The sequence below is a fragment of the Moschus berezovskii genome, chromosome 4 (genome assembly GCF_049115385.1).
Source record: "Moschus berezovskii isolate FMDL1 chromosome 4, NW_MosBer_1.0, whole genome shotgun sequence".
NCBI classification, from domain to species: domain Eukaryota; kingdom Metazoa; phylum Chordata; class Mammalia; order Artiodactyla; family Moschidae; genus Moschus; species Moschus berezovskii.
Window position 1 is genome coordinate 80,003,550 of NC_142463.1, and position 12,294 is coordinate 80,015,843.

The 12,294-nt window shown below is 35.0% G+C and overlaps 1 protein-coding gene across 4 annotated transcripts in view; it reads right to left on the bottom strand.

Annotated features, from left to right (window-relative positions):
• The window catches only part of DPH5 (diphthamide biosynthesis 5), a 37,310-nt gene that overhangs the window by 24,540 nt on the left and 476 nt on the right, over positions 1 to 12,294 (bottom strand). For 3 of the 4 annotated variants that reach the window (XM_055401651.2, XM_055401649.2, XM_055401650.2), the window contains exons 2-4: positions 12,013 to 12,170; positions 8,494 to 8,618; positions 4,065 to 4,173 (exon numbers count right to left, since the gene is read on the bottom strand). In XM_055401651.2, coding sequence (XP_055257626.1) covers positions 4,065 to 4,173; positions 8,494 to 8,618; positions 12,013 to 12,147 — 369 coding nt within the window. In that variant the 5' untranslated portion in view covers positions 12,148 to 12,170. Of the gene's footprint in view, positions 1 to 4,064; positions 4,174 to 8,493; positions 8,619 to 12,012; positions 12,229 to 12,294 lie in introns of all 4 variants that reach the window. The other variant, XM_088835522.1, reaches the window with a different exon arrangement.

Below are 12,294 nucleotides of genomic sequence, written 5' to 3' on the forward strand. Positions count from 1 at the left end.
TGTAAGCTCTTTGAGAGCAGAGACCTTCTTGGTCAGGTTTATTACCATATCCAAAGAAACTCAGTAGGCAAACAATAAGAAAGTAAAAGTCATCCAGTCAAGTCTGACTGTTTGTGACCCCATGGACTGTAGCCCACCAGGCTCCTCTGTCCCTGGAATTCTCTAGGCAAGAATAGTGGAGTAGGTTGTCATTTCATCCTCCACAGGATCTTCCCAACACAGGGACTGAACACAGGTCTCCTGCACTGCAGGCCAATTCTTCACCATCTGTACCACCAGGGAAATCCAATAAGAAGGCAAACTATTTGCTGCATAAACAGATAACTATTCCTCTTAACGATGTCTAACTTGGCAACCTCTAATATACTTTCCATTTAACAACAACAAAAATTTCATTAGGTATATGGGGTTTGTAGTAAAGAACTGTATTTATGGCATACTGTAAAAAAACACATATCAACTGTCTGTGTGTGTGAGCAGAAGTGTTAGTCTATGCAACTACTTACCTTCATTGATACTAATAATTAAGAGTCTCCTGTTGGTTAATAAACTATAAAGTTAATAAAAAAATAACTGATGGTCGATTCTGAGCTCTCTATGCTGCTTTTAAAAACAACAAAAAAGACAGTTTTAAAGGATAAAAAAAAAAAGGATAATAAGTGATAGTTTAAAAATACTGTACCCATTTTCAGGTAAGGAATTGATACTACTCTTCCTTAACCTAAGGTAAAGATGTTGGAAAGTACATATGGTCCAGGTCTGTCACCTTACCCAAAGTAGCACTTCTCTTCAATAACTTGATGGCTGTTTTTGAATTCATAGGAAAACTCTTTCACAGAGATGACAGAATGCCTTTCGAAAGTGGTGCCCACTTCCCTTTTAGGAAATTGAGCAAGAGAGCACAGCAAGGTAACATTCTACATTTAGCAAGCATATTTCTGGGAACTAAGATCGACTTTTCCAACTCTGTCATACTAAAAGAATGACAGTACAGTTTTTAACTTTCTAAGAAATATTTTATCTATTCTGGTGATTCTCAAGGTGTGCCTATAACCAGCAGCTTCAGCATCACCTGAGAATTTGTTAGAAATGCAAATTCTCAGACCCTTACCCCAGATATATACTGTATCAGAAAAACTGAAGGGAAGGCCCAGCAACCTCTTTAATAGTCCCTCCAGGTAATTCTGATGAACACTAAAGATGGAGGACCACTGGTACAGGTTACTGTCTTTTCCATAAATGCTAGTCAAAATAGTAAAGAGAAAAAGACCAGCTACTATAAGGAAGGAGACTTTGCCAGAATTTTTACATTATGCAGGATACTGATAGACATTTATTTTAAAATTTAAGCATGCCATGCATACGATTATTTTTCCATGTTTTTTATCTTAGAAAACTATACAAAGGCATCAATGCTTACCTCCTTCTCCTGGGATATGAATAACTTGCATGGTACAAGAATTACACTTTCATAGAGATTTCATAAATACGTAAGCCAGAAAACAGAAAGCTACCTTCTGTTTTTCACACAAGTAGTATGTCATTTCATATCCAGATTAGAGAACAGAACTAAGATGAGGAAACAATACTTTGTGGCTGCTTAGAGAAATCCCATGTAAAACTGAAAGTTACATTTAAAAATAATAATAATATATGTAAATGTGGATATGATCTTGAGGGCTTATATGTATAGAAACTTCAATTCTCTTAGTAAATTCCTTCTCAAATACCTTCATTCATTTTAAACATAAGAAAAATAACTCTGCACTTCTTTATCAACGTAGAGGATCAGAGGGACAAGTCTAACTTTAGCCAGTCTGGATAACAGATTTATGTAATAAAGACAAGGATCTTTTAAAAAATTTACACTTAAAAACTCTAAATAATAGATTATCATAAGATAATTTAGAGCAAAATATGATGGAAAGGTACTAACTAACCTTCAGATATAAAAACAAAATCAATATGAAAAAATATATATAGTCAATTAGCTTAAGATTCACCTATTTTTGTCTAACATATGATAATTTTTGCCCTCCCTTTTTTCCTTTCTCCTGACAATCATTCCTAAATGATTGAAAGGCAGCACTGTCCAGAGGAAAGTGTATTAGATTGAGAATCACTCAAGAATCTGAGCATCAAGAATTCAATTTACTCCAACACAGAAATGTTCATAAAGAATTTTAAGTGTAAAAAATTGTCAGGGTTTTTTAAAGTATGCATTTTATTCGAAGACAAAACAGACAGCAAGGTTCTTTGCCAATTTGGACATAGTTATAACCAAGAGCAAGTAATGAATACTGAAAGGTAAATCATTTATTTGGCCACCTCATGAGACGAGTTGACTCACTGGAAAAGACTCTGATGCTGGGAAAGGTTGGGGGCGGGAGGAGACGGGGACGACAGAGAATGAGATGGCTGGATGGCATCACCGACTCTGTGGACATGAGTTTGAGTGAACTCTGGGAGTTGGTGATGGACAGGGAGGCCTGGCGTGCTATGATTCATGGGGTCGCGGAGAGTCGGACACGACTGAGCGACTGAACTGAAATGAACTGAAATCATTTATACTTTTCTCTGGTTCTTCAGAACCAAAGGCAATATTTCTGGGATGACTGGCCAGGACTAGTCAATTAAAGTGAGCTACTCTTCCTAGGTAATACAAAAAATACAGGCCCCTCTAAAGCCCCAGAGACAGCACTGAGTTCCAAGGGTAATGTAGCTTCTTGCTGTAAACAGCTATTTTTTTTCAACAGACGAATTATTAGATAGAATTTTACTGGCCCTCAGAATAAAAGAAAAAGTGTTTTCTGAGATTTCCCATATATACAGCTAGCACTGAATTCAGAGGTTAGGTGATCCACTGGCTGTGAGTCGTCTCTTTGTGCCTAATAATTAGTAGCTCTTATTCTATATGGTAATGCTTCTGGGACACCTGACTAGTATGTATCAGACTAGTATGTATTTTAAACTGCATTTATCAGAATAGTCATGCCAATACTTCATAACCAACAGCAACTTTTACCCATGGGCTTCACTAAAGCGTAAAAGTATTAAGTTTTATATGATTATATTTTCTTTAAAATAAATGTGCAGAAAGGATCAAGCTATCTTTATACTTCCCAAGACACTGGAAATACATAAATGATTCCCCAAAGAATAACTACTATTTTTTTCTTTTATTTGATTTTGAGAATATTCCACACATATGACCAAAATATTTAAGATTTCATGAAAATAAAGTGTCTGTTTCATATTCACAGAGAGGAAACCAACCAATACAGGCCAACAGTTCTCAGCTCATGTCATCCCTTACTTTGCAAAGTTATTTTACATTATGTAATCCAGGAAGATGTATTTCACAGGTTGTAAGGTGCAAATTCTCTTTCCTATTATATCTAAAATAGGAATGTGTCTTAACAATCAATGGAGTCTTAAAACTACTATTGGCCATAGGCAGTCACAACTGCCATGGATTACATACATGTGAACATCAAATTTCAAGTTTGAAATAGAAAATCTTAAATGCAGCTACAGAGCACTCCCTTAACTCCTCAGAACCAAGATTTCTGGGTTAAAAACAACTAACTTTGTGTATCAGTATCTGCAAAGTTGGCCTAAAAGCCTAATATCACTGGCATTTAGCTCTTTTATGTATTATTTTACTAAATGCTCCATCATAGTGCTCTTGACCATACAGAAACAATACCGAGTGGAAGAACATGGCCCTCAGCAATGCAGAGTAAGTCATTTGGAATAATGTAAAAAGGTTTTAGGAATACTTAACCAATTGAGTTATATTCCCTTTTTTGTATGTACCAATTGGATATAGAATTAAAATCTTTAGATCAATTTCAACGATCTATTCTAAGGGGGACGGGAAAAGTCCAATGTATAGGAAAATCAATATATAATATCTAGTATTAAAAAACTTAATATACAGTCTTATATAAAATAATATTGTATTATAACTCATGAAATATAATAAAATCTATGGAAATTTGCAGAAAACAAAAACATTTTCGCTAAACACCACTAACAAAACCGTTCTTTTGTAGTATTACCTGCAAACCGCAGCAGCCTACAGCATTCATTATGGACGCATTGTGAATAACTCTGTAAGGGATCCCCAGTTTTGTTGCTCTCAGAATAAGATCACTGTGTGTTGTAGCCCTGTAGTGAGAAAAGATCAGGTTGGGTTAAACTAACAAAAACTGACTTTTTAAGACAGTATATCTACATTTCATGAGCCCAAATGGTCAAGAAGAATCAGTCAAGGACACTGTTCTCCCTCGAATATCTCAAAGCACCTGCTTAAGCTATCATCTGGAAATTCTGGCAAGTGTGTAAGTTTACACAGGCCCTGTACAATGTTAAATTATGCCTTTAAACACTCTTAAAGCAGCCTTGGCAGCTACAGAAAAAAGAGAACTTTTAACTTGCTCTTTTTATTCTGTTAATATCTGCAAAAGACATCTGTGGAATATTACTCAGCAACTGAACTTGAGAAGCAGTTCTCAAATATTTTGACCTCTAATCTCTTATCATTTCTGTGACAAAGTTTCAAATTATAGCATAACTAGACTACTTCTTAATTTCTGCTATAGAGCAGAAATAATAGTTTGAAGGCTTTGTTTCTCAGGGTAAAGGGAGAATACATGTAAATATAAATATGGATACTGTGAAACTTAACCCCAAATCAATTTAGAACTGCATTATTAACAGCTTGTTTCCCCCTTGATGAAGACTCCAGGCCCAACTGGGGAAAGCAACATTAGCATGTTTGAGAAACTACATACAAACAAGCAGAACCTGTCAACTGGTCAACGCATACCAAGTAGCAAGATCAAGGGCTTTTACCCCATGAGGCAGTCAGAAACAGATTAACAAATGCCCACCAGGGAAGTCTGTTTTTAATCACACATATAAAATGAAACAACAGCTCCTATAAAAATAATCATTAATTTGATTTAGAATAAGCTTTTTAAAAAAATACAAATGCCCGTTGTAAAGAATGTTTTTAATATCCCTATCAAATAGAGTTTCACTAGTTAACACTAAGATAAGGGAAAATGAAATTAGTTACTTGGTGAGTTATTTAAATAGATGAGCAGAAAGAAAAACTGGTTTAGAATTATTCTCTTTTTCCCAAGTTCATTTAAAATGACCAGATGTGGTTGGTATACTATGAAGATTTAATGACCTGGCAAAGTGATTTGATTTTGTGAAACTGCTATAAATGTGATTAAATGAGCTTCTCAGATTTCTGCTATGAAAAACTGTGATAAAACTGCTATTTTATTACCACAATTACCTAGATTATATTGCTTCATTAAAAAAAAAGGAAAAAGCTGGTATGAACTACATGTTGAACACCCCCATACCAGGCATTCCTCAGTGTGCGGCTCATGAAAATGCTTCATTATAGTAGACTGATGAAGGCTGTGAATGTGTGGGTGGGAGGGCGGGTGCGTGCACGTATGCATATGCGCACTGCTGTGTATAAAGACCAGTTTATTACTATTTCTGGGCATGTGTGGCTCTAACCAAAATCAATTTGAATATATAAGGCTTAGTATGTTTATTTTACATTTTACTTTATAATAACATTAATCTGCAGAATGGAAACAATCAAATGACTCACATTAAGGTACACAGGAGACAGGCATATTTGTGTGTGTGTGTGTGTGTATGTCTGATGGAATAAAAACAGAACTATCTTTAGAAAGAATCTGTTTAATGACGACCTTGTTCAACTGCTCTTTACGGGGATAGAAAGCTTAACACTGTCATCTCTCACATGACTGAGTCAGATCTACTGATGCAGTATATTTTAAAGTCATTTACGTTCTTTATGTGATTAACTTCCACATTCCTTTAAACAACCGAGATAAAAGGGCAAAGATGAGAACTACACCAACTGACTTAACTGACTTTCAAGTACCTTCTTCATGAATTTAAGATTGCTGGAGATGGATGGTGCCGATAGATGCACAATGGTGTGAGTGTTCTTAATGCTACTGAACTATACACTCAAAAATGGTTAAAATGATAAATTTTATAAATTTTTAAATATTTGAAATTTTTTAAAATTACAAAAAATAATTTAAGATTGAGTAAACAATTTTCCCTTCTTTTTGAATTTTTTACTCAAATAGTAGAAAGGGGCTTAAACTTAAACACAGTACATTTTTTGGTCATATATAAGGAAGCATTTCAGTGCTTTGTTACATTTTGTATTCCATTCCTGATTTATCCATTTAATTAACTTAAATTCAAATTTTTCAAGGCCCAATTAAAATTTATACCTTCCTTATCATCTTATCTCCAATGACTAATATATCTGAATAGTAATCCATTGGGTAAATGAAAAACAACTACAGTACAGTAAATACCACATAAATATGAATACAATGTTATATATGACTAGTCACTGACATAAGGAATATTAATTCGCTAGAAGCTTAAAAAAAAAAAGCATTTACTCCTGAATAAAATATGGGAAGATTCTTAGAAGAGGTAGCATCTAAGTTAGGTCTCAAAGAATCTACTATTTTACTAAATAGAAACTGGGAAGAATAGTCTGTTTTAAGGAAAAAGCATGAGCAAAGAAACAGAAAATGAATATTGCAAAACATTTACAAAATAGCTTGATTCTACCACAGTCAAAAAGAGGAGCAGCCAATGGAAAAAGTAGCCAAACTGTTAAAAGATTTAAGGCCATGAAGTCACTTAAAGATTCTGAGCAGCACGGCAGTACTTTCTCTGGGCCTTTACACTGAAATTTCCCTTTCTCCCCAACTCCCCGCCATCCTACCTCACAATCTTCAACTGTTAAACCAGACCTTCCCCCAGCACCAACTCCTCCATAAAGTCTTTAAATTACACAGACTTTTCTATCCTTGTCTTCTACTCAGCATTTCAGCAGTACATCAAAGTTGATCACTCTTTCTTTTCTAAAACATTCTCTTTCCTTGGCTTCTGCTTTAGCACAACTCTAATGGTTTTCATCTTCCTCTGCTCTTGAGAGACCATGAAATGCTAGTATCTAGGGAGTGACCCATCCTAGGTCTTCTTTTCTTGCTCTTATTCTTTCCTAGAGTAATTCCACCCATTCCTCTGGTTTAAATATCTAGATATGGATGGCTTTAGAAGTCATATAACCTGGACAGATTCTCCCCTGAGCTCCATTAGCAGGTATCATGAAAGTTAAAATGTTTCCAGGCCCAATTCCTGTTTCCCCCAGCCCTCTTCCTTGTTGGTTTTCATCATTTCAAAAAATGGCAGCATCAACTACTCAGTTACTCAAGCCAAAATACTTGAAGAGTTACTTCTTTCCTTTCCTCATCTATTACATACATCTGAGCATTTTTCCTTCTAAATTTTCCCCACTTTGTCTTCTTTTTCTCTTGCACCAGGGCTACTTTGCCTCACTAAAGTCCGTTCACCCACACATTTAGGGATCTTTTAAGAATGTCAATGAGATTGCGATTATTTGCTACTTATTTTTATTATTTTATTATTAGTTTCAGCAGAGATAAAATTATTTTGTAAAACTGCTATAAAAATGTCTAAATGCTGACTTTCAATTTCTGTACTTATCTCATCATGGACTGGTAAGTTTATAGGCTGGTAACAGTCTGCAAATCTCACTTCAAGTAGCATTGGTTTCCTGGACTTTGTCAGTGACTGGATACCATTTGCAACCAAATATAATAATGATACATAATCTCCGAAACCTCATATTGATATAAATTATTTTCTTTTTGACAGACACATGTACATGTAACTCCATTGTTTTGAAAAATATCCTGGGTGGTGGGCTCATAGTGACTTAATTGTCCTTATGTTCCTTAAATCTGTGACATAAATTTTGGGTCACCAGCTGGAGAAAAAGAATTGTTCTATTTGGCTTGACATTAGAGATTGATGATGCTTGACTAGACAAGTACAAGCCCATCTTTGCAGTAATGTGGACAAGAACAGAGCTCTCAATAGATACAAGAAATTGAAATCTGAGGCTTCATAAATGATAAATTCAAGGCAAGTAAAGTGAAAGCAGTATCACTAAATAGCAGATGATTAAAATGGGGCAGGGAGGGGGGCCGTCTAAGACAAAGCAAGCAGAAGACACCTGCACTTACCTGAAAAATAAATGGCATGTATGACTCTTGATAATGCAATATACTTATTTAATAACAATATACTACTTTGTTATTTGATGTCCTCAGTGACTTTCTAAACAAAAGCAGAAGCAACAACATAAACTTGACACCTGATAACCAATGTAAGTAATACATGATGACATCTTTCCCAAGTAAATTTTCTTCATTAATCCCAAAGATAACCAAAGTTTAAACTATAAAATTTTAGACAGAGCCTATGTAAACAGAGTCTCCTATCAGCACCTGAAAGATAAAGTTCTAAATATAATAATTCTTAATTATTAAAAAAGTAAATAAATTAAAAGTCAAAGTATCTGCCTTGACTTACCCAAATGGATCACCAACTACAAGGAATGCAACATCACTGATATCAGCGTCCTTTAAAATATTATCTGCCTCCTGTTCCACTTCTTCTCTATCAGCAAGAATCAATTTTCTCTCATAAAATTCTTCCTATAGATTTAAATTCAATATAAAAATGAGACAGCAGGTGACCATTTCAACACACAAACACACATACACACTCTCTCACACAATCTCACACACACAAAACAATCTTTGTCTGTGGCTGGTGCAAATCCTGGCAACCATCCAAACACCAATCCCTGAATACAACTCATCAGTGAGCTAGCACTCTGTATCATGTTGCAATTAAACTCTGTCTTTGGGGCTATCTTAATATCCCAAGAGGAGGTAGACCTCCTAACATCTGAGGCTTTTTGCATTTTAAATTAACCTCTAAATTTGGGTCTAATAGACCAGGCCAAACACCGTAGTTTAAATAGAAAATACGTATGCAAGAGCCTTACTTGCTTCAGAAACACAATACTACAGAATAAATATATTAAACAATAATATATGGTTATTTAACATATGTTTACCAAACATATTTGGTAGTTGGGTTTTATTAAATTTTCCTTGGGAAAATCTATGGGACCCTGATGAAAATAAAAGATAATTTCAATAAGAAATCGTAGAAAATTATGATTAAGTTGTTTACAAAACCAGCAATCATTCCTACATAATTGCAGGAAAGACTATCTTAAAACTGTACTTCCTAGTTTCTGGTAAAAAAATAAAAAAAGGCAGAGTTGCAGGACAAAGAAAAGAATTCTAAATATATAGGAAATCTCCACACAAACTGCTTGTGAACAAATCCTCAGAAGTTCAACTCCAAAGCATAAACCCAAGAGGCTGAACTTAACTGGAATGGCAGCATGTAAGAGTGAGCTACTGGTCATGGGGTAGTGGTTACAACCTATTATGCAAGATCACGAATCTTATAACTGATTTCCTGTGGAGTAATATATAACTCAAATACAGTAAAAGTGGATGCATAGATAAATAATACTATTTCTTACATGCTAATAAAGTTATTTTAGTCATAAGGATTATATCATATCTCAAAAGTTATAAGATTGCTGTAATGGAAAAGTGTCAGCTACTCAGTAATATCTGTCAAGCAAACGAACAAATCATTCAGCATTTGAAGATAAAGGCTAAATAGTTCCAAGCGATAATTATTTCCTAATACTTAACTACAATCAGTTTCTCAATTGTGAAAAAAAGATCCTTTCCTTTTCATTGCACATCTTCTTAGAGAAAATGTTCCAGAAGTTCCCAATGACAATGTTTTCACGGATAAAAAACGTTTTATTTTCCCTCTTACCACGTATCTTTTCTTAGTCACTCATTTTATATACCTTATTTTAATTTTGTGAGCCCAGTAAACTTAATAGTTGCAGAACATTTATAGTCACATATGTAAGAGAACACACATATGATTACTGAAAGCTGAAAGAAATGATGTTCCTTTCTGAACTTCTAAAATTTCTTAAAGATCAAGGAATCACATGTTACCAGCTTAAGGCTGGCAGTAATCCGATCCAATATTTTATAAATGACTTAACAACAGAAAACCCATTCTCTCCTCAAGATTTCTATCATGTTTACTCCATATTTATCACTTATCCTAACTCAAGAAATATTTCATTATCTAATTGAGACAACAGAATATTAAAAAAAAAAATCCTCAAAGAAAAATACACACTAATACCTCAATATAATCAAATGGTTGATCCTCTTTAAATAGAATGCTTTAAAAAGGGAAGAGACTGCTAAACCAGAAATAGACAGGTACTACATTATTTTTAACATAACCATTTATTTATGTATTTGTTCAGTCACTCATCTGAAAAACATTTCTTGTGTACAACCTCCATGCCAAGCTCTATGCATGATGTTGGAAACAGTGTGGACATACCCAACCCCTGCCCTAAGGAGCATATATAGTGTCATATTCTTTTCCATCATGGTTTATCAAAGGATATTGACTATAGTTCACTTACTGCTGTATAGTAAGACCCTATTGTTTATCAATTCTCTATCCCAAACTCTTAATCCATGCTTCCCTCACTTTCCATCTGCCTTCCAGGCCCAGGTCTTGACCCTAAAAGGAACAATTGTTCAAATGTTTTTTGGGGAAAAATACTTTAAAAATTATAACAACCAAAATTAACATTTAGCTAGCACTTAAATTGGCAAAGCAGTTTCAAATACACTAATAAATGATATAATCTTAACAGCATTCCAACTGATTATCTCCATTTGACAAAAGATGTGGAGATGTTTAGAAATGTCTATTAACTCCTCTTTCTGAACACTTTTGTGCCAGCCACTATGCTAAAATCCTGTAAGGCAGGCATTTCTGTCCTCTTTTTACAAAGTAAGAAACAAAAGTCAAAGGGCTTGTCTAAGGTCACATGTTAACATGTGACAGAACAAAGACATAAAACCAGGCCCAGTTCTTTAAAACTACTGACTTGTTATTTGTCTATATTCTCTAAGAAGATTTTAAGTTCATTCTAAATGCCCCGATCACTAATTAGAAAGGAATATTTCTATCATCTTGAGCTTGGAGACTGTGGCTCCATCCTATTAAATTGAAGCCAACAAATCAAAGCTGGTCATTAGACACACCTTTCATTTCAAAGTATGGCTATTCAAGTAGCAGTCCTTTTACAGGTTTTAAAGTAACTGTGAGACCTTCAGAAACCCCTGGGCTGTTAATCTGACAGGCCAGAAGACTGGAACTTCTCTAGATCACCTTTTTCTTTGGAAGACTTGATAGACCAGACAATTCTAAAATCTTCTCCCTCCTCCTGTAATATATCCATCAGTTTTTGCATCTTAATCTACATTCTATTTGAAACTTGACAATGAACCTGAATCTGACCCCTCTGTCAAAATTTACTGAGACTTTAACCAAACCCAGCTAAATGTATGATATGCTAGCAAATTCTATGGTCACCAAGTTCCTGGCTCACTCAACACATTCAAGTGTATGGGTATCAGCTTGACCGGGAACCGTCTATTTAAAGGTTAGATCTCTCTGGATATGACACAGACAGAAAGGTGATTACCATTCCCTATGGAAATACTTCAAAGGGGGAAGCCTTCAGTTTGGTTCCTGAATACATAACCAATTCATTAAGGCTGTGTTAGTACCTCATTAGCATTCAACTCAGAAAGGATTTCTTGGCTATCTCACGAAATAAGGGATTCTGATGACTATCCCCAAGAGTGTAAAATAACTTTCCTTTCCTATTTAATGGAGAAAGCTACACAATTAGATTTGTAAGAAAAAGCACCCTTTCATTTTCCAAGTCACATAGTTAGTGTATGATTGCCGTTCTTGTACTCTTTAGATTCTTCATGAGAAGGGGATGTGTTTTAAAGGGTTTGAACCAGGAGACCTGAAAAATTCGATTCAGCTTTGTGTAAAAAAAAAAAAATCAGCTGTTAAATATCCGTCTTCCCAGGAGGCTGGAAAGCCTTAAGCACTTACCAGAACTTCTTTCCCTACAGTCAGGACTGACGTATAGGTTTCCAGATACACTCGACTGCAGCGTCTGACAACTTCCAGGCCCTTGACTGTGATGTCCTTAGCATCTCCCAGACCCAAACCAATCATGTAAAGCATCTCAAATAACAGGGGGAGGGTGACTGCAGGGCGAAATGAATATGAAAATCAAGTGTCAGCTACACCGTGGATACCTAAAATCTAGTAATGAAAACGAAAACAAAAATAACACGAGGAGGGACGGCATGTCAGCGAGAGATTTAAGTA